The 21,634-nt window shown below is 44.8% G+C and overlaps 1 protein-coding gene across 1 annotated transcript; it reads left to right on the forward strand.

Annotated features, from left to right (window-relative positions):
• The first annotated feature begins 7,224 nt into the window (after window positions 1–7,224).
• Window positions 7,225–15,911, forward strand: LOC141148443 (zymogen granule membrane protein 16-like). Its single transcript, XM_073635939.1, has 4 exons — window positions 7,225–7,329; window positions 12,975–13,018; window positions 13,420–13,552; window positions 15,456–15,911. The coding sequence occupies exons 2-4, from the start codon at window positions 12,976–12,978 to the stop codon at window positions 15,775–15,777; spliced, it is 498 nt and encodes a 165-aa protein (XP_073492040.1). The 5' UTR covers window positions 7,225–7,329; window position 12,975; the 3' UTR covers window positions 15,778–15,911.
• The last annotated feature ends 5,723 nt before the right edge of the window (window positions 15,912–21,634 follow it).

Genomic DNA, 21,634 nt, shown 5'->3' on the forward strand with positions numbered 1-21,634 from the left:
TTACAGACAGGATTTTTTTTTAAGGCCAACATGGAGGGGAGTTAACAGGCAGAGGAAACGCTAAAACCACTCAAACGCCAGGTGGAGCAGTTGCTTTGAGCTGCAGCGTGGAACTGTGCATGATGCCTTACAGTTGGACAGTAACAGGCGGTAGATTACTTTTCCAAATCAAACGCAAGTGGCAAGTTTTTTTTAAGAAACAGAAGAATCTCTGCATGTTCAGTTAGAAGTCGGTTTCTGGTGTCAGTCAGAATGTGTGACTCTGCACTGAACAATCTCTCACTTTCCACACTACTGCAAGGAGCTGAAAGATATTTTTGTGCCATTTGGCCAAGAGTGGGAAATCACAGTTTATTGACTGCCCAATACCCAAGAGGTTTGTCTGAACGAGGCACAGTGACCTCTCCAAGATATGCTTCTAGTTGTATGGTAGCAGCTGTGGGAACACTGTTCTCAAATGTAGATGAATAAGAAATTTCTTGAAAAACAATGTCCACAATGGTACCTGGCTGTTGGTCAGTGCGAGGCTTTTTGGCAGCTGGTTTCTAAAGCACCTCAGGTGTAGCTGCCTGTAGTACCTGTACAAATAATTTTTGCATTTCCAGCAGGAACATATCTTTGGCCTGCCTGCCAGCATCTGCATTTGAGACGAACCGATCTTTATACCTAAAAGAAGAAAAAACAAGACGTCATTCAAGTGTAGCGCCCACCCCATTCAGGTGGTTCTGTTATTAGTGATAGGTAAATTTGGCCTAGGCCTTGCATTTTTTCCTTAGGCCTGGTTGTTTATTTGTGGGTGTGAGTGTTAGAATAGAGGGGGGTGTTGCCACCTTCACTTTGGCTCAAGGATGTCCCCTCATCCTTCCAGTGAAAATGTTCTGGAAGGGAGGCAGGATTTGGGACTTGAGTGGCAGGCAGTTTATATGGAGAGCTCTGGACCAATCATTAAATTGCAGAGGTGGGGGACTCGAGTCTCATGACTTGACTCGAGTCAGACTCGAGTCACCTGTTTGAGGACTTGCGACTTGCTTGACAAAATTAAATAAATGACTCGACTTGACTTTGACTTGTCACTAATGACTTGCGACTTGACTTTGACTTGGGCTATTTGACTTGCAATGACTTGGCACCACCAGTGCTGTGTCTTGGCCTAGGCAAAAGCCGCCCCCCCCCCCCCCCCACAAAAGAAAGCCCCCCCCAAGTCCCGGCCTTGGGGTAGATCAGTATTTTGACTTAATTGGTGACTTAACCAAGATAAATGACTTGACTTGACTTGCTTGACTTATAGCAGGGACTCGACTTGACTTGCTTGCTTTTCGCCACAGTAACTTGGGACTTGCTTGTGACTTGAAGGTTAAGACTTGAGACTTGCTTGTGACTTGCACATGTGTGACTTCCTCCCATCACTGTTAAATTGTATTGGCAGGGGCAGGACTTGCATGTAAGCTGGGGTCATATACTTGGAAGAGGAAATTCAGGAGGAGGAGGAGTTGGAACCATGTAAAGAGTGCTGGAGGAGGAGGCTTGAAGGCCTGGGGGTTCAGAGACCCCAGTGCTGGATAGCAGGAGGCATTCAGGGGTGCTGGAGGAGGTTTGGAGGCCTGGGGGTTCAGAGACCCCAGCGCCGGTAGCAGGAGCAGAGGTCATCATGTAGACCAGAGGAGAAACCGGGCCTCCCAGCTGGGGGTGTACCAGGCCATGAGGAGAAGGAATTAGGAGCAAAGCGGACGGAGGAAACTGGGAATTGACTTTCTGTGAGTACCATGGACTGTTAAAGAGGAAGTGAACCCTGATGGGTTTACTTCCTCTTTGTTTCCCTGCAAAGGTAAAGCATAATGGGCTACTATGTATTGCATAGTAGTCCATTATGTGTAACTTGCCTGACACAGGAGCCTGCGATGTCCCCGATTTCCTCGCCGGCTGGAAGCGTCCATCTTCCTTCCGGGGTCGGGGACTCCGGCTCTGTGACTGCTTGGAGTCGCGTGACGTCACTCCCGCGCGTGCGCACGGGAACAGCCAGTCACGGTATGACCTTCACTTGGAACGGCACAGCGTGAAAATTTCTAAAGTGCGCATGCGCCGAACAGGTCGCCGCATGCGCAGAAGAAATCCTTGTACGGGGAATTGTAAATATCACCTAAACCGTGTAGGTTTAGGAGATATTTACAGCACCTACAGGTAAGCCTTAATATAGGCTTACCTGTAGATAAAAGTGTGTTGTAAGGGTTTATGACCACTTTAATTGGGTGTGAGCAAAGGGAGTGCAACCCAGTGGTGCTTATCCGTAAACTTGCTATGAGTCCAAGGACTTAGTGAGAAGTACTTTTCTGAACTGACAGGGATTGATTGCAAGAGTCAAGGAATTAGGCGGTGGAGGCCTGGGATTTTGGAATCTTTTATCCACAGCATTATTCAGAGTGATGCTGGTCAGCTCAGAAAAAAAGGAAAGTACACAAGACCAGAGACAGGAACCAGAATTAATAGAGGCATCTCATATCTTCTATCCACTTGTTTACCAACCCAAGTTCAAGAATAAAGTTCTTTATAAAATATAAAGACTGTCTGGTGTTCTGAAGTTGCATGGGAAGGAAGATCGGGGGTCATTGACAAAAAGGTAATGAACAACTTTGCAGCTCCCAAGGGAGTAGTGCGCTACATGGAGGTCCCACCGAGATTATCATTATTGTCAACCCGTTACCCATGGCAACTACGTCGGATTTAAACACTGTCCTGCATCACAGTTCGAGATGTGTATGGGGCTTGTAGATGTCACTGTTGCCCTTGGAAACATGGACACAGGGGGTGGCATGGCCGGGGACTATGGAGAAATTGATCCCTTACAGTGGGACATCACAAGAGGAACATTTTCTTTTACCGTGAAAATCATGACTGCTGCTTTAGCCTGCAATTCTACAGTGCCTGCCACCAGGTATCGCTGGGGTGCACCAAGAAAATGTAGTGTTACAGTTCCTCGTGCGCTGAATCAACGATTGAAGGGGCGGAGCCTCGCCCAGGAAGAGAAGACACCAGCATTCAGCATGCCACACGCCCCACCCAAGGCGGAGGAAGATGGCGGAGGGTGTTCAGAGCACACCTGCCATGTAGCAGTTATCTGATCAGCAGGACCAAGTCCTTGTGGACACCGGTATTAGACTGGAACATCTCCGGAGGACTGACGCTAGGAGTAGTAGGAGGAGTGGAGAGGCTCTGCATGTTGTGTCACGGCTGTCAGAAGCCTACCGTAGGAGTCAGTGCCTGGGCCGGTGTGGGCATTGAGGTACGCAACTGACACGCCTGGGACCGGTACAGCAGGAGGTCCAGTACTACTTTACAGTAGTGATTATCTGCTTTTTTTGTACTATAAAGGGCTAATTTTAATTTTTTTCACCCCATTATGTTACTAAACGTCTTAGACCTGGTTCATATCTATGTGTTTTTTGGTGCTTTTTGCAGAAACGCACTACAGTTCATTCACATGGTTTCCTATGGGACACGTTCACGCAAAACTGTGCTTTTTTGGTTCAATATACTTCAATAGAGAAGCTGCAGAAAAGCATGTAATGCGTTTTTGCAGCAATATGTGTTTTTTAAGCTGCCCAACAAAAAATTGGCCAAAAAAATGCAAAAACGCGAATCGCAGCAAAATCACGTGCACAAAAATCAAAACGCACAGCAAAAAGCACTGCAGAAACAGATGAAAAGCAAACTGCATAGGTGTGTACTGAGCCTTATGCTGGCCACACCGATCAATTTTCAGACGAGAATTATCAGACAAAAAATCTTTGTACATTCACTGAATGAAAGAACGAACGTTCTTAAAATTAAATTTTTTTTAAAGAAGACATTGTTTTTGTTTTTAATAAAAAAATTTGTTCACTGCGTCTGATATTTACCAGATTCACCCTTTAATAGTATATGCAGTATATGCAGGAGACACAGGAACATTGTTGGGATCTCTTTGACTTCCTCCCAAGATAACCGATCAGTGATGGTAAAGAGCACCCTAAACGGCGCATTCCCGGGAGACCGTCACTATATCGCAGTGTACGATCATTTCCATAGATCCAGCATAAAAAGGAAAAAAAAAGAGGAAAGACTCCAATGGTGTAGAACTTCTTAAATGATTTATTTTGAATTCCAATAATAAAAACGTTCCTTGCAAGGAAATATCATAAAAACAGCTCCGCTAGTATAAAAAAATCAAGATGCGCATGCGCAGCGCGTGCGAACGTGATGACCCTACGACCGTTTCGTCACAACTGACGTCATCAGGGGTGACGAAGTGGTCATCAAGTTCGCACGCACTGCGCATGCGCGTCTTGATTTTTTGATACTAGCGGAGCTGTTTTTATCATGTGTCCTTGCAAGGAACGTTTTAGCGCAAAAAATAGCGCCTGAAAAGTGCCTGAAAACTGCCTCCTATTCATCTGAATGGGTGCTTTCACTCTGGGGCGGTGCGCTTGCGGGGCGGTAGAAAAAGTCCTGCAAGAAGCATCTTTAGGGCATGTAGATCGCTCCAAAAACGCCCCTGCCTATAGAAATGAATGGGCAGCGCTTTTGAAGCGCGCTAAAAGAGCTTCGAAAATGCCACAAAACAGGTCTTTTTCTGGGATTTTTAAGGTGTCCTTAAAAAAGGCAACCTACTAGAGCTCGAAAAGCGTCCGGCGCTTTAGCGGCTGTTTTAGCAGAGCTTCAGTGTGAATGGGGTCTAAGGGCCCATCTATATCTTTGCGTTGTGAGGACATGCATTGCCTTTCAATTTGAATGGCTTCCATCATACTTGATTTGATTGTAGCCGTATTAGTGCAATTGTGACAGAGAAAATTGAGTACTGTCCGTGATACTTTTTTTATTTGCACTAACATACAATTTTTCAGGACAAGCTTTCGGGGTATGTCCCCTTCTTCAAGGTCCAAGCCGTACTGCTTGGACCTTGAAGAAGGGGACATACCCCGAAAGCTTGTCCTGAAAAATTGTATGTTAGTGCAAATAAAAAAAGTATCACGGACAGTACTCAATTTGAATGGCAATACACATGCGTTGCAGCGAGCTTCAGCACACGGCAAATCACCACAGTGCATTGCGTTGCTACTAATTTTGTGACATGTCCAATTTTCAGGACATTATGGTGTTTTGCCAGCTCCTTATTTTCAATGGAATGCATATTAATGTGCAACACAATTGGTGTTAATGCATGTGTTTTAATGGGTCCTTAGAGGGTGAAAGAACAGCCCCCCCCCCCCTTATCCATCCGTGTCTCCATGCTTTATTTTGCTAAGAAACCACTTAGAAAAACACCCCCCCTAGCATTTCTAGCGGTGGCCATCTTGAGTAAGGACAGAGGTATTATGTAGCATTTACTTCCTGGAATCCATCTGCCCTTAGCCCAGGCATGCAGGCAGGAGGGTGTGCTTAGCTGAGACATCCCCTCTTTCCCTCCCAAAGACTCCGGGGATGTATGCCATCATTTTGGTCTAGGCCAGAAACCAGCAATTGAAGATATGTAAAAAAAAAAAAAAAAAGTATAAAACAAGTAAAGGCAATCTACTTTCCTATCTATTTACTAATGCTAGCAGCCTACGGATTGCAAATAACCAATGTTGATTGAGAGGGCGAAGTTCTGCTTTAAGTTCAGGCTCATTCTGATCGCCATCGTTACCCACCATGTTCCATCTTAAGAGGTTGAGATGTCGTTTTACCACCCCATTTAGGCTAAGGTTAGATGTGCAGTTTGGGGGGGTGTCAAAAATGTTTGGCTGAGCTGCGTTTTTAGCACCCATCAACCACCCCCCTTAAGATTCAGTGGCAGCAGACGGGGGGAGTGTTTATATGCCATGGTTGCAATGCTTTGCTTTGTGCCCCCCCCCCCACTGTACATGACCCATTCAGAGCGAATGGGGAAGCGCTGCAAATGTCCCACAACGGCATGCAATGCATCGCTTGTTTGGCTAAGATGGGGTTAAAACAGGGGTGGGTGTGTCGCCTCCTCACTGCCTCTGAAAAGCGATCCAAACATGGGTCACTCTTCAGAGATGTGTGCGGGTTTAGACGCACGTCTAAATCTAGCCGTAATCTAACACAGTGGTCGGAGGGGGTTGACACGTTTGAAAAAATTTCCCCCCCCTGTCATGTTCAATGGGCAATACCACCACCAAAGGTGACCCATTTAGGTGAATAGGCCCCCCCCCCCCATGCAAATGCATGCAATATTATATACAAATTTATATGCAAATTAATACAAATTAATAATTTTTGCTCGGCTAAGCCCCCATTCACACCGGTGTGATTTGTCATGCGATTTGACAGGTCCAAATCGCATGACAAGTCACACCCTATTGTCTGCAATGAAACTGTTCAAATTGGTGCAACGCAGACTTTGAAAACTTTGATTTGAAAAAAATTCCTGCGCTATTTTTTTTTTGCGATTTCAGATGCAACTTCCATTGAGATCTGTGCACGAAGTCGCAGAGATGTCAGCCAAGTCACACTGACATGCGGCTTTAAAATCGTGCGATTTCAAAGTCAGATTCAGTGTGAAAGGGGGGGGGGGCTAAGAGGGGGAGATTTACTAAAACTGGTGCACACAGAATCTGGTGCGGCTGTGCAGAGCAACCAATCAGCTTCCAGGTTTTATTGTCAAAGTTTATTGAACAAGCTGAAGTTTGAAGCTGATTGGTTTCCATGGACAGCTGCGCCAGATTCTGTGTGCTCCAGTAGGCGGCAGGGACTGCTGCCAGTCTATATGAGTCCTAGGTGTGGTTTTACTGGTATGTATTGCAGTCACCTAGTTCCCTTTTTTTTTTTTATTGGGATAGGTGGTGAAAGCCAAATACACTCTTATTTAATTACACTCATTTTATTATTTACTGCAGATTATAAAATAATAAACTTTGATTAAATAATAATAAAAAAAAAACAAATAAAAAATTGTAAGACACAGTGACCTACAAAATGACCTGTCGAAATTATTATTATTATTTTCAGAATAAACCAAAAAAAAAAAAAAATACAATGTAGCGTCGTATTTATCGTGTCATTGAGAAACTGGAGGCATGCCGATTCTTGGCAGCAGAGCTGACACTCAGTGAGTTCTCATCTATATTTAGACAGAACAAACACTGATAAGGAGGGAGGTGATTGTAGCCGAAGGCGTGAATGTCCCCCTGACCCCGGGTGATCCTTATTATCCGCCCCACCTAATTGTCTTCCAGATGGCCCACAGCGCCTCCCGATGTTTGTTCAGAAGGAAGGACTTGCCTCATAAAACCACCTACCTCCATATTTATAGGGGTCGGGATGGCAGGCTCACCCCAGACACCCAAACCTCAGGTAAGTGATTACCAGGCTGAGGTGACCATATGGGGGGGGGGGACAGCTGGTCAATTTGAAAATTTGTGGTATTGGAAAAATGAAAATGAACGCTAACGGCACGCAATTGTTTGCGCTCCACCATAATTCCTGCAGTGCCAGAGATTTTCATCTTTTGGAGCAATTTCTGTAAAGGGTTTAAAGGGGACCTGTTGGGTGAGAAGTAATAGAACTTCTGTCACTTTGAAAGGTGAATGCTTTCGGGCCTTCTATTTGTCTGTATTTGTCATAATGGCTGTGCCTAGGGTGGCAGTGTAAGGTGGGGGTGGGGGGCAACACCAAGGGGCGTATTTATAATATATATATATATATGTATATGCAGGGCTTTTTTTCAGGGGGAACTTGGTTTCTGTGTTTACAAGTGTAAGCTCTGCACTTTGTATGTAATGCAATCCTGGTATTTAATGCCCCTTTAAGACCCTCCTACTGTTTGTGAAATTGTGACCTATTATTTGAGAAACAAAGCCCTATAATATATATATATATATATGTATGTATATTTTTATATATATATATATAATCTATATCAGAGCTATTTTTCTATGCAACTGCATGTACATTCATTCTGTGCAAATGGGAGGCCAAGTCATATGTCGCTATATTCTCTCCAGGAGAAAATACAGAATAGTATGAATCAGAAAAAAATACTGCATTATGGCCACTAGATGGCGCTGATGATCAAATGAATTAAATACTCATTTACTATGATCATCAGCTCCATCTAGTGGCCATATTGTGGTATGTTTCCCAAAAACTCTTGTTAGAGCGGACCTTCAGTCAATTCTGTTCATCTTTCCATCTATTAAAGGGGTTGTAAAGGTAATTTTTTTTTTTTTTTTTTAAATAACAAACATGTTATACTTACCTTCACTGTGCAGCTCGTTCTGCACAGAGTGGCCCCGAACCTGCTCTTCTGGGGTCCCTCGGCGGCTGTTTCAGCTCCTCCCCGCAAGAACTAACCACCTTAATGCCAGCTCTCTCGCATGGTGGTTAGTTATTGCGGGTGCGCTCCCGTGATACAGCCGGTGGCTATAGCCGCTCACTGTATCACTCGGCCCCGCCCCCCGGCGCGCCGCATCATTGGATGCGATTGACAGCAGCGCGAGCCAATGGCTGCGCTGCTTTCAATCCATCCACTGTAGCCAATCAGCGACCAGGCTGAGCGGTGAAATGGATGTCGGGAGTGAGCGGCTGAGTTTCGAGGTGTCAGGTAAGTAAAACGGGGGGCCTGGGGGCGGCGGTATTGTCAAAAGTTTTTTCACCTTAATGCATATAATGCATTAAGGTGAAAAAATGTTTACCTTTACAACCCCTTTAAATCTTCAGCCCTTGTTGTTGTTTTAACTTTGGATAGTAATTTTTTTTTTTTTTCTGCCAGTAAATCCCTTATACAGCCCACTTCCTGTTTCTTGTCTGGTCATTAGCCTCCTAGGCTTATGACATCATGCACAGCTCTCTCTCTCTCAGTCCCGTGAGAGTTTGCCAAGAAGGGAGGGGGGGAGAGTCATAAGAGGACCAATGAGAGCTGCAGGCTGCAGAGCTGGAGGTGTGCCTCTGTGTAAATCCAGGAAGTGAACAGGCAGCAGCTTCAGCTGCCCACAGTTAAAATGGCTGCAGTGGAGGGAGATTTCTGCAGCATATTTTGCAAGTACAGAATCACAGTATATATAAAATAATATGCAAAGTGGTTGGAGGGAAGCTTCAGAATGACAAAGATTTTTTTATTACAAATTATGTGAGCGGACTGCAGTTCCTCTTTAAATACTCATTTACTATGATCATCAGCTCCATCTAGTGGCCATAATGTGATATGTTTCCCTAAAACTCTATTGTTAATAACGTTTGACATGGAGAGTAAATAAACTCATAATAACATTCAATTTTGCCCCCAATTTACATATTTGAAATACACACATATATATATATATAGCTTAAAATATACAGTTGGAACTTTTTGTTTCCCTTTTTGGCTGATTTTGGACATTTGTGATTGCATTCAGTCAGTAAACTGTTCAGGGAAAGGGGGTGCTGAGAGGAGTCAGGAGACTCACTGAAGTTCTGATTTGGTGGTCTGTATAGTGTAACAAATATTTCTGTATATGGGACAGACCCCATGATGTCTCCAATAGCACATTATTATTATTTTAATAATTATTATTATTATACCAGATTTATATAGCGCCAACAATTTGCAGTGATTTACAACATGAGGGCATTATAAAATTTGATTTGACTCCTCTCATGACGCAGGGGGCGGAGCTTGTACAAAAGGGCGTTAATATTGAGACCTGCCTAGAGCGGTGTGATGTCTAAATGTAGCACAGAGTATAATGTATTGTATGGAGCATGAGATAATCTGCATGAGCAGTAATATTCTGCAGTGATCTGATAAATGAACATTGTACAAGATGATTTAAAGGGACAGTCCACTGATAATTATGGATGGGTGTAATGCTCAGCAGGGATGAACATATCATTGAAGGAAATTGGTTTTGCCCCCCAAAACAACTTGCTCCGCTCATTAGCTCCTTAGCATAGACCCAGAATAGGTGGAGGAAGGTTCTCTGGGAATTATTTAAAGCTCATTACACCCTAAAACCACCTTCATTTCCCCTTCCCCGCGACTACAATGCGTTTCATAAAAATGATGACATTTTGCTGAAATTTCACGATTTTTAGAACAATTTGGGAGAAATGGAAACAATATTAAGTACATCGGTCTTCTGTTTCGAAGAGCAGTCCATAGCAGCTTTTGAGGTGCAATGCTCTGCAGATCTGGGGACGGTTTCATGCAGTATTTGGTGTGTGATGCTCTGCAGTACTGGGTGCGGAGCTGTGCAATGTTTGAGGTGCGATGCTCTGCAGTACTGGGTGCGGAGCTGTGCAATGTTTGAGGTGCGATGCTCTGCAGTACTGGGTGCGGAGCTGTGCAATGTTTGAGGTGTGATGCTCTGCAGTACTGGGTGCGGAGCTGTGCAATGTTTGAGGTGCGGTGCTCTGCAGTACTGGGTGCGGAGCTGTGCAATGTTTGGGGTGTGATGCTCTGCAGTACTGGGTGCGGAGCTGTGCAATGTTTGAGGTGCGATGCTCTGCAGTACTGGGTGCGGAGCTGTGCAATGTTTGAGGTGCGATGCTCTGCAGTACTGGGGGCGGAGCTGTGCAGTGTTTGAGGTGTGATCAGGGCCGGACTTACCATAGGGCTTGAGTGGGCTCAAGCCCATGGGCCCCACCCAATAGGGGGCCCCAGCCGAGTGTACTTCGGCTATACTTGGCTTGTTCCGCTCACAGTCACGCCTAGTCCCGCCCTATGACGGACATAACACAGGGACTGGGCGTGACTGTGAGCGGAACTAGCTGAGTACACTCAGCTAGCTCTGGCGGTGGCGCTCGACTCCGCTCACAGTCAGGTCCAGTCCCGCCATTGGACCTGTGTTATGTCCATCATAGGGCGGGACTTGGCGGGACTGCGAGAGGAGCCAAGAAAAGCCGTCAGGAGCCGAGATACACAGGACCGGCTCTGTGTATCTCGGTGGCACCATATTTAAACTGCAGTGACACTGACAAGTCACTGCAGTTTAAGGCTCCATTCACACTAGCGCGTTTTTTGATGCATTTTGCATTTTGCAGAAATGCACGGGAATTTTTTAACATGGGTTCCTATGGAACATGTTCACATCAATGCCTTTTTGTTTCTCTGCATTTTTGGAAAGGGTCGGGGACTTTTTTTCATGCAAAAAAGCAGCGTTTTGCATGTAATGGATTTCAATGGACAAGCATCAAAAACGCAAGTGCACCGTTTTTGCAGCGTTTTTGATGCGTTTTTGCCGTTTATTTTTATTTTTATTTTTTTTAATTTTTTTTTTAGACTGTAAAAAAAAAACTGTAAAAAAAAAAAAAAAAAAAAAACGCAAAACGCAAATCGCGGCAAAAACGCGGCAAAAACGCCGCAAAAACGCTACAAAAACGCTGCTCAAAAACGTGGCAAGCATGAAAAAAAAACCTCCAAAAACGCTCAAAAGCAACATGCATAGATGTGAATCGAGCCTAACTGCAGCCTGAGCAAGGCTGCAGATGACACTGATAAGACTGCAAATGACACTGACAAGGCTGCAAGACTGCAAATGACACTGGACAAGCACGCAGATGGACGCTGTTCAAGGCTGCATTGATGAGCATTTAAATGTACGTTTTTTTCCTTTAGGCTGGGTTCACACTGCTGCCGTTGCAGACATCGCATGTGATTCGCAGCGCACTGCTGTTCACATCACATGCGATGTCTGTGCTGTGCGATATCAGCCATACAGATAGTATGGCTGATATCGCACCGCATTCGGTCCAAACTCGCACAGGACCCTTTTTTTTGTTCGGACCAAAATCGGATCGCATGGGTGTTCACACCTATGCGATCCGAAAATGTCCGAATTGTCAGTTCGCATTGCGATATGCGGGCTGAACTGGGGGTGTCATTAACATTGTATGATACTCCCCAGCAGTTCGCATATGGCAGTGTGAACTGCCGTGCGAGTTGGTGCGGTGTGGGAACCCGCAGTAAATTCGCTGCGTTCCCGCACCGCAGCAGTGTGAACCCAGCCTGCGTGCTAGTTCACACCAGACTCAGTTCCATTCAGTTCCATGCGCTTTTTTTCTGCACCTAATGCATGCACAGTGTTTTCCATGTATTCCAATGGCTCTAGTTCCATGCAGTCAGTTTTCAGTCAGTTTCTGCACTGGAAACTGACCGGAAACTGACTGCATGGTGTGAACTAGAGACATTGGAATACATGGAAAACACTGTGTATGCATTATGAGTGCTGAAAAAAAAGCGCACGGAACTGCGTCTGGTGTGAACTAGCACTAAATAGTTTTTTCCTTAAAATTCCTTCAACTCTTATCTTGAGGTTTGCTGATTGGTTATTGGCAGTTATTGGCAGTTACGTAGTGCCTCGTTTACTGCCGTTGAGAAAACCTGTCTGCATTAGACAGTGATGTAATGGACAAACGGTATCAGAGTGGCGCGCTTAAAAGAAAACGAAAGGTTTAAAGTAATGTATAGAAGGGTAGGGCCCGAAAGTGACTCAAACCCAGGGGCCCCCACCACCCTCAGTCCTGCCCAGGGTGTGATGCTCTGCGGGACTGGGGGCAGTGCTACGTAATATCGGGGATAGTGTTGTGCAGTATTGAAGCTACAATGCTCTGCACTACTGAGGGCAATTCTACGCAGTATTTGAGGTGTAATGCTCTGCAGTATTGATGACAGTACTCTTCAGTATTGTGGTGTCATACTCTGCAGTATTAGAGCCAGTACTGTGCAAAGTTTGAGGTTCAATGCTCTGCAGTACTGGGGACAGTAATATTCAGTATTTGAGGTGCAATGCTCTGCAGTACTGGGGACAGTTGTGTTTAGCATTTTAGGTGTAATGTTCAGCAGTATTGGGAACAGTACTATTGATTATTGGAGGTGCGATGCTCTGCAGTACTGGGGGCAGAACTGTTTAGTATTTGAGGGGCAGAACTTTCAGTATTAAGGATAGTGATGTGCGGTATTTGAGGTGCGATGCTCTGCTGCATATGTATTATATAATAATGTAAATTTTGTTTTATAACAGAATGTTGCTGTGGATCCTTGTCAGTGTGTGCGCCATCGCTGCAGGTAAGAGATCCTCTTCTCTCATCTGATATATTCACATCTCATGACATCATATGTCACTCTTCTTATATCTGAAGAGTGATGATGTCGCTCCTGTGTAATATATTATATACAGAGAATAGTGATGTCACTCCTCTATAGTATATCTTATATCTGGAGATTGGTGATGTCACTCCTGTGTAATATATTATATACAGAGAATAGTGATGTCACTCCTCTATAGTATATCTTATATCTGGAGAGTGGTGATGTCACTCCTGTGTAATATATTATATACAGAGAATAGTGATGTCACTCCTCTATAGTATATCTTATATCTGGAGAGTGGTGATGTCACTCCTGTGTAATATATTATATACAGAGAATAGTGATGTCACAGCTGTTTTGCCTCCTTTATTCCTCAGCTCAGCAGCGCAGCTCCTCGTACTCCGGTGAATATGGCGGTGGTGGTGGAAAGCCATTTTCACAGTCTGGAAACCAACTGGATGGACCAATCACAGCCCTGAGAATTCGTACCAACCGTGTCTACATCACCGGGTGAGACACACGGCGCCGTTTTTCCTTTTCTCACCAGCTTCATACTAATACATGTGTATATTGGGGGGATTCTCAGTGTCTGTCCCTATTCTCTATTATCACTGAGCTCAGCTGCTCATCAGTGCATCCTCATCAGTGCTCATCAGTGACACCTCATTAGTGCCCATCAGTGCAGCCTCATCAGTGCAGCCTCATCAGTGCCGTGTTAATCAACGCCCACCAGTGCTGCCTTATCAGTGCTCATCAGTGACGCCTCATCAGTCCATATTAGTACAGCCTCATCAGTGCAGCCTCATCAGTGCCTATCAGTGCAGCCTCATCAGTGCCCCTCCGTGCAGCCAATTCAGTGACAATCAGTGCAGCCTCATCAGTGCAGCCTCATCAGTGCCCATTGGTGAAGTATCATAAGTGCCCACTAGTGCCACCTCATCAGTTCCTATCAGTGCAGCCTCTTCAGTAACAATCAATGCCACCTCATTAGTGCCCATCAGTGCTGCCTCATCAGTGCAGCCTCATCAGTGCCGTGTTAATCAACGCCCACCAGTGCTGCCTTATCAGTGCTCATCAGTGACGCCTCATCAGTCCATATTAGTACAGCCTCATCAGTGCAGCCTCATCAGTGCCTATCAGTGCAGCCTCATCAGTGCCCCTCCGTGCAGCCAATTCAGTGACAATCAGTGCAGCCTCATCAGTGCAGCCTCATCAGTGCCCATTGGTGAAGTATCATAAGTGCCCACCAGTGCCACCTCATCAGTTCCTATCAGTGCAGCCTCTTCAGTAACAATCAATGCCACCTCATTAGTGCCCATCAGTGCTGCCTCATCAGTGCTGTGCTAATCAGTGCCCACCAGTGCTGCCTCATCAGTGACGCCTCATCAGTGCCCATTAGCGCCGCCTCATCAGTGCCCATCAGTGCAGCCTCATCAGTGCCCACCAGTGCAGCCTCTTCAGTGCCCATCCGTGCAGCCAATTCAGTGACAATCAGTGTATCCTCATCAGTGCTAATCAGTGACCACCAGTGCATCCTCATCAGTGCCTATAGTGCCGCCTCATTAGTAACCCACCAGTGCAGCCTCATCAGTGCCCATCCGTGCAGCCTCTTCAGTGACAATCAGTGCAGCCTCATTCATGCTAATTAGTGCCCACCTGTGCTTCCTCATCAGTGCTCATCAGTGCTGCCTCATCAGTACCTATTAGTGCTGCCTCATCAGTACCTATTAGTGCTGCCTCATCAGTGCAGCCTCATCAGAAACAATCAGTGCCCATCAGTGCAGCATATTAGTGCCTCCTATCAGTGCCCATCAGTGCTGCCTTGTCTGTGCCCATCAGTGAAGAAGAAAAATTACTCATTTGTAAAATTGTATTACAGAAATGATGAAAAAAGTTTATTTGTTTATTCAAAATTTTCGGTCTTTTTTTCATTTGTTTAGAAAATTGATTGAATACCACCAAAGGAAAATTCTGTCTCAAAAAAATGAAAAAAAAAAGTAATTTGGGTACAGTGTTGCATGACCGCGCAATTGTCATTCAAAGTGTGACAGCTCTGAAAGTGGAAAATGAGCCTGGGCAGGAAGGGGGTGAGATCGCCCGGTATTGAAGTGGTTAAACCAATGCATAAATCTTGTGATTTTTGGAGGAAATGAAAACTGCAGATTTCGCACATGGAAAGCAATGTAATTCTGGCGGCATGGTGCAGCCATCACTTCTGCTATAGCTGCGGCACTGGTAGCAATGGGAATCGGATGCCATGGCATTTATTTTTTTATTATTTTTTGCCAGGTAATCTAAGGCTGGCGTGGGGCATATGTCAGTTTTATTCATATTATTTATCTTATGTTACAATTTTAGATATTCTTTCTCTATTTCTCTTCTGAAGAATGACGTGGGTTTGTTCCCTCCACAGGATCCAGGTGCGATATGGGACGACGTGGTCAGAGTACCGCGGGGGCTCATCGGGTGATCTGGAGGAAATTTTCCTTCACCCCGGAGAGCACATTAGCCAGGTAAACGGGAAATATACCCACTACGTCCGCCAGCTGGTATTTTTCTCCAACAAGGAGCGTGTGTTCACTTTCGGCAAAGATATCGGAATCTCCTTCAACGCCTCCCCTCTGTTCCCCGACACCTTCCTGAGATACATCAGCGGAAGCTCCGACTCCGTCATCGATGCCATCGGCTTCCACTGGGACTATCCCTCCAGCAACTGCGTCCACTGCAACAAGTAATTTCTAGACCGCTGTGCCGACCTGAGCTGCAGAGTATCGCCCCCCTGTCTGTCATCTGTCTACCTTACCCCCCATCTGTATCAGCTCCCAATATTCCGTGTATCCTCTCCTCATAATAAAATCTGCAGCTACAATGCCTGTCTGATTCTTTTATATTAAAACAAAATTATAGGCGTTCTGAAAGGAGAACTATAGCCAACTACACTATATTACCAAAAGTATTGGGACACCTGCCTTTACACACACAAGAACTTTAATATCATCCCAGTCTTAGTCCGTAGGTTTCAATATTGAGTTGGCCCACACTTTGCAGCTATACCAGCTTCAACTCTTCTGGGAAGGCCGTCCACAAGGTTTAGGAGTGTGTCTATGGGAATGTCTGACCATTCTTCCAGAAGAGCATTTGTGAGGTCAGGCACCGACATTGGATGAGAAGGCCTGGCTCACAGTCTCTGAACTAATTCATCCCAAAGGTGTTCTATCAGGTTGAGGTCAGGACTCAGGTCAGGCAAGTTCCTCCACCCCAAACTTGCTCACCCATGTCTTTATGGACCTTGCTTTGTGCACTGATCTGCATCATTTGGTGGAGGGGGGATTATGGTGTGGGGTTGTCTTTCAGGGGTTGGGCTTGACCCCTTAGTTCCAGTGAAAGGAACTCTTAAGGCATCAGCATACTAAGACATTTTGGACAATTTCAGGCTCCCAATGTTGTGGGAACAGTTTGGAGATGACCCCTTCCTGTTCCAACATGACTGAGCACCAGTTCACAAAGCAAGGTCCATGAAGACATGGATGAGCGTGTTTGGGGTGGAGGAACTTATCTGGCCTGCACAAAGTCCTGACTTCAACCCAAAAGAACACCTTTGGGATGAATTCGAGCGCAGATTGCAAGCCAGGCCTTCTCATCCAACATCAGTGCCTGACCTCACAAGTGCACTTCTGGAAGAATGGTCAAACATTCCCATAGACACACTCCTAAACATTGTGGACGGCCTTCCCAGAAGAGCTGAAGCTGTTATAGCTGCAAAGGGTGTGCCAACTCAATATTGAACCCTACGGACTAAGACTGGGATGTGTAAAGGCAGGCGTCCCAATATTTTTGACAATATAGTGTATATAAAGGGCCCATTTTCTTCTTTGTGGCACATTAACGTGTGTTTTCTTGCGTGCTGCCAACACACCTCAACTTGCTAAAAAAAAAAAAAACGACCCATTTTTTAAAACCCCACAAGGCACCAGTGTGCGTTGCGACGCGTTTCAACAAAGTTGCGTTGCCTCTAATACAGGAGTCTTGTTAGAGAAATTATACTTTAAATGTCAGTTATGAAAGACGCCATTTTGTTTATCATGGCCTAGAAACAAACTATAGATAATATGGAGTCAGCAATATATGGACTCAGTAATATAAAATGCTTAGATCTGCAGTTTTTGCATATATCCTGTATTTTTGTGTTGGCAAGTCAGTATCCTGTAACCATTGTTAGATGAAGATAAAGTCTGTAACAGACACTTCCACCTTTCCTGTTACGTCCAGAATAAAGTTGAAAATACATGAGACTGGGCATGTTTTAAGACAGGAAAGGGGGGTGTCCAGGGCTTATAAAAAAGACATGTACCACAGTATTTTCCTTAGAAATGATGATGACAGCATGAACATGTAATGCTATTCATTTCTCTTGCATATGCAATAAATATTACCTTGATGCCCGAGGACGGTCTGAGACGGTGAATTATTTCCCTAACAAGTCTCCAAACTATCTAAACAAAGGGTCAGTTTACTGTCCTTCAGACTTTAGGGGGGCCGGACTGTGGCCATTGGTAGTAGAAAATATCCTGGTGTCAGTGGTCATAAATAATGCCAAATCTTTAGTGGGAGTAATAGTGCCCCAACTTTGGTCTCAGTGAGAGGTATAGTGCCCCATCATTAGTGCAAGTGGGAAGAGAATTGACCCATCATTGGTGTCAGTGGAAGGAATAGTGCCCCATCATTGTTGTCAGTAGGTGGAAGGATGCCCATCATTGGTGTCAGTGGGAGGAATAGTGCCCCATCATTGGTGTCAGTGAGAGGAATAGTGCCCCATCATTGGTGTCAGTGAGAGGAATAGTGCCCCATCATTGTTGTCAGTGAGTGGAATAGTGCCCCATTATTTGTGCAAGTGGGAGAATAATAATAGGAATAGTGACCCATCATTGGTGTCAGTAGGTGGAAGGATGCCCATCATTGGTGTCAGTGGAATAGTGCTCTGTTGTTGGTGTCAGTGGCAAGAATTATGCCCCCATTGTTGGTGTCAGTAGGATGAATAGTGCCCCAAGGGCCAGATAAGGGCAAGTAAAGAGCTGCATCCAGCCATCGGTCCACAATTTGGAGACCACTGCTCTAGTGTGCTGGGTGCCATTCATAACATACTGTACACTTGTGACCGCAATCCAGAAATGTAAATGAACCCATAACTCCCCCCATAATGGACAGGCCACCACTGTTTTGTATGTATGGATTGCATGGGTTGTTACTGACATGTGGTGAAAATTTCATGTCAACAGCACCTTTAGAAACATATTTACCTAGAAAAATGGTGACGTGTTCACAGCAGGAGCTGATCAGCAGGTCCCCCGGACCCAATGTCCCCCGGCACCTGCTGATCGCTCTGTACACAGCCAGAACAGCAGTCTGCTTATGTAAACAAGGCAGATTGTCATTCTGTCAGTACAGAGGACACGGATCCTGTGTTCCTGTAAAGCAGAAACACTGATCCATGCCTTCCCCTAGTAAAAAGCACCTCCCCCACTACACTGAAACACTGGCTAGGCACACATTTAACCCTTTGGTTACCCCTGATATTAACCCCTTCCAAGCCAGTGTCATTAGTACAGTGACAGTGCATATTTTGTAGCACTGATCTCTGTATTAGTGTCATTGTTCCCAAAAAAGTGTCAGATTTGTCCACTGCAATATCGCAGTCCCGCTATAAGTTTCTGATCGCCGCCATTACTAGTAAAAAAAAAAAATACATTAAAAAAATATTAATAAAAATATCTCATAGTTTGTAGACGCTATAACATCATTATAAGCTTATTGGGATTTTTTTTTTTAACAAAAATATGTAGCAGAATACATATTAGCCTAAATTGATGAAGAAATTAGATTTTTTTTTACATTTTTTTTATTGGATGTGTTTTATAGCAGAAAGTGAAAATTTTTTTTTTTTTTTTTTTCAAAATTGTCTTTCTTTGTTTATAGCGCAAAAAAAAAACAAAAAAAAAAAAAACGCAGAGGTGATTAAATACCTCCAAAAGAAAGCTCTATTTGTGGGGAAAAAAGGACATCAATTTTATCTAGGTACAGCGTCGCACGGCCGCGCAGTTGTCAGTTAAAGTAGCGCAGTGCCGTATTGCAAAACATGGCCTGGTCGGGGGGAGGGGGGGGTAAATCTTCCAGAGGTCAAGTGGATAACGATGGAATGCGTATGATTACCTGCAATACAGGATGTGGCCAGGAGGGGTGTCCACAGTCCAATGAGTGCAGCACACAGAGAGTCACCTAAAGATTTTAGCAAAAAAATTATTTTCGAAAGAAATGGCTCTAAAGATAGCCGGGGCTGCCTGGGGGGCGAATGTCTTCTCCGAATCTTGTGGCTGGATCGATGTGGCAGAGTTTCTACCTAAAAATAGGAGAGAGAATAAATGTGTTTTCAGATCCAATATACCTCTTCAAACCTGGACTGGAGGGGTTAATGTAATGCTGGACAAGAGAAAGTAGAGGGTCTTTAGGGTACATCGCCTCTCTTATATGGTTTATTTCCATATTATACATATTATGCTTTTGGTAACTTCATAAGTCTGCATGAAGAAATTCCTGAGAGGTCACAATAGACAGTAACAGTATCATTTTTCAAAAAAGCTCCATTTTCTTGAGCTTCAGTCCAGTGACTGACATGAGGCCATCCGTCTGCTGCAGGCAGGACAAAGCATTTCCACAGTCTCCTCTCCCCTAGTGATCAGACTGTACATTGTAACTTTGTAGCAAGTAGCAGTGGCTGATCTGTCCCAAGACATTTGTGAACACAGCCAGGAACTGCACAGGCACCAGGATGTACATGATTGTGTCATCTCTAAGCTGGCATCTCAGCCCAAGAAGTAGATGGTGAGCCTGAAGGATGCCTGAATAAACATGGTGTCATCCTTCTGGAGAGAAAAGCAGATTAGATTGTCAGGAGGTGTCCTGTGCTCTCCGTGAGAGCTAATAAATGCCTGAAAATATTACACTGACATTACTTACTATTCATAGACTTAACATACAGTATCTCACAAAAGTAAGTACACCCCTCACATTTTTGTAAATATTTTATTCTATCTTTTCATGTGACAACACTGAAGAAATGACACTTGTCTACAATGTAAAGTAGTGAGTGTACAGCTTGTATAACAGTGTAAATTTGCTGTCCCCTCAAAATAACTCAACACACAGCCATTAATGTCTAAACTGCTGGCAACAAAAGTGAGTACACCCCTAAGTGAAAATGTCCAAATTGGGCCAAAGTGTCAATATTTTGTGTGGCCACCATTATTTTCCAGCACTGCCTTAACCCTCTTGGGCATGGAGTTCACCAGAGCTTCACAGGTTACCACTGGAGTCCTCTTCCACTCCTCCATGATGACATCACTGAGCTGGTGGATGTTAGAGACCTTGTGCTCCTCCACCTTCCATTTGAGGATGTCCCACAGATGCTCAATAGGGTTTAGGTCTGGAGACATGCTTTGCCAGTCCATCACCTTTACCCTCAGCTTCTTTAGCAAGGTAGTGGTCATCTTGGAGGTGTGTTTGGGGCCGTAATCATGTTGGAATACTGTCCTGCAGCCCAGTCTCTGAAGGGAGGAGATCATGCTCTGCTTCAGTATAACACAGTACATGTTGGCATTCATGGTTCCCTCAATGAACTGTAGCTCCCCAGTGCTGGCAGCACTCATGCATCCCCAGACCATGACACTCCCACCACCATGCTTGACTGTAGACAAGACACACTTGTCTTTGTACTCCTCACCTGGTTGCCGCCACACACGCTTGAGCCCATCTGAACCAAATACATTTGTCTTGGTCTCATCAGACCACAGGACATGGTTCCAGTAATCCATGTCCTTAGTCTGCTTGTCTTCAGCAAACTGATTGTGGGCTTTCTTGTGCACCATCTTTAGAAGAGGCTTCCTTCTGGGATGGCAGCCATGCAGACCAATTTGATACAGTGTGCAACGTATGGTCTGAGCACTGACAGGCTGACCCCCCACCCCTTCAACCTCTGCAGCAATGCTGGCAGCACTCATACATCCATTTCTCAAAGGCAATCTCTGGATATGACGCTGACCACATACACTCAACCTCTTTGGTCGACCATGGCGAGGCCTGTTCTGAGTGGAACCTGTCCTGTTAAACCGCTGTATGGTCTTGGCCACCATGCTGCAGCTCATTTTGAGAGTCTTGGCAATCTTCTTATAGCCTAGGCCATCTTTATGTAGAGCAACAAAATTTTTTTTCAGATCCTCAGAGAGTTCTTTGCCATGAGGTGCCATGTTGAACTTCCAGTGACCAGTATGAGAGTGAGAAAACAAGAACACCAAATTTAACACACCTGCTCCCCATTCACACCTGAGACCTTGTGACACTAACGAGTCACATGACACTGGGGAGAGAATATAGCTAATTTGGCCAAATTTGGACATTTTCACTTAGGGGTGTACTCACTTTTGTTGCCAGCAGTTTAGACATTAATGGCTGTGTGTTGAGTTATTTTGAGGGGTGTCAGAAACCATGAAATCAGGCCGAGACAGAAGTACAGTTAAATCACACTTGTTTAATGTTAAAAGT

The sequence above is a fragment of the Aquarana catesbeiana genome, linkage group LG06 (assembly GCF_042186555.1).
Source record: "Aquarana catesbeiana isolate 2022-GZ linkage group LG06, ASM4218655v1, whole genome shotgun sequence".
Taxonomy (NCBI): domain Eukaryota; kingdom Metazoa; phylum Chordata; class Amphibia; order Anura; family Ranidae; genus Aquarana; species Aquarana catesbeiana.

Excerpts from the sequence above, each read along its gene's own strand:
- LOC141148443 (XM_073635939.1), top strand. The coding sequence starts at position 12,976 with ATGTTGCTGTGGATCCTTGTCAGTGTGTGCGCCATCGCTGCAG. Across the intron at positions 13,019-13,419 it reads TGTGTGCGCCATCGCTGCAG|CTCAGCAGCGCAGCTCCTCG; the intron begins GTAAGAGATCCT and ends TTTATTCCTCAG. Across the intron at positions 13,553-15,455 it reads AACCGTGTCTACATCACCGG|GATCCAGGTGCGATATGGGA; the intron begins GTGAGACACACG and ends TTCCCTCCACAG.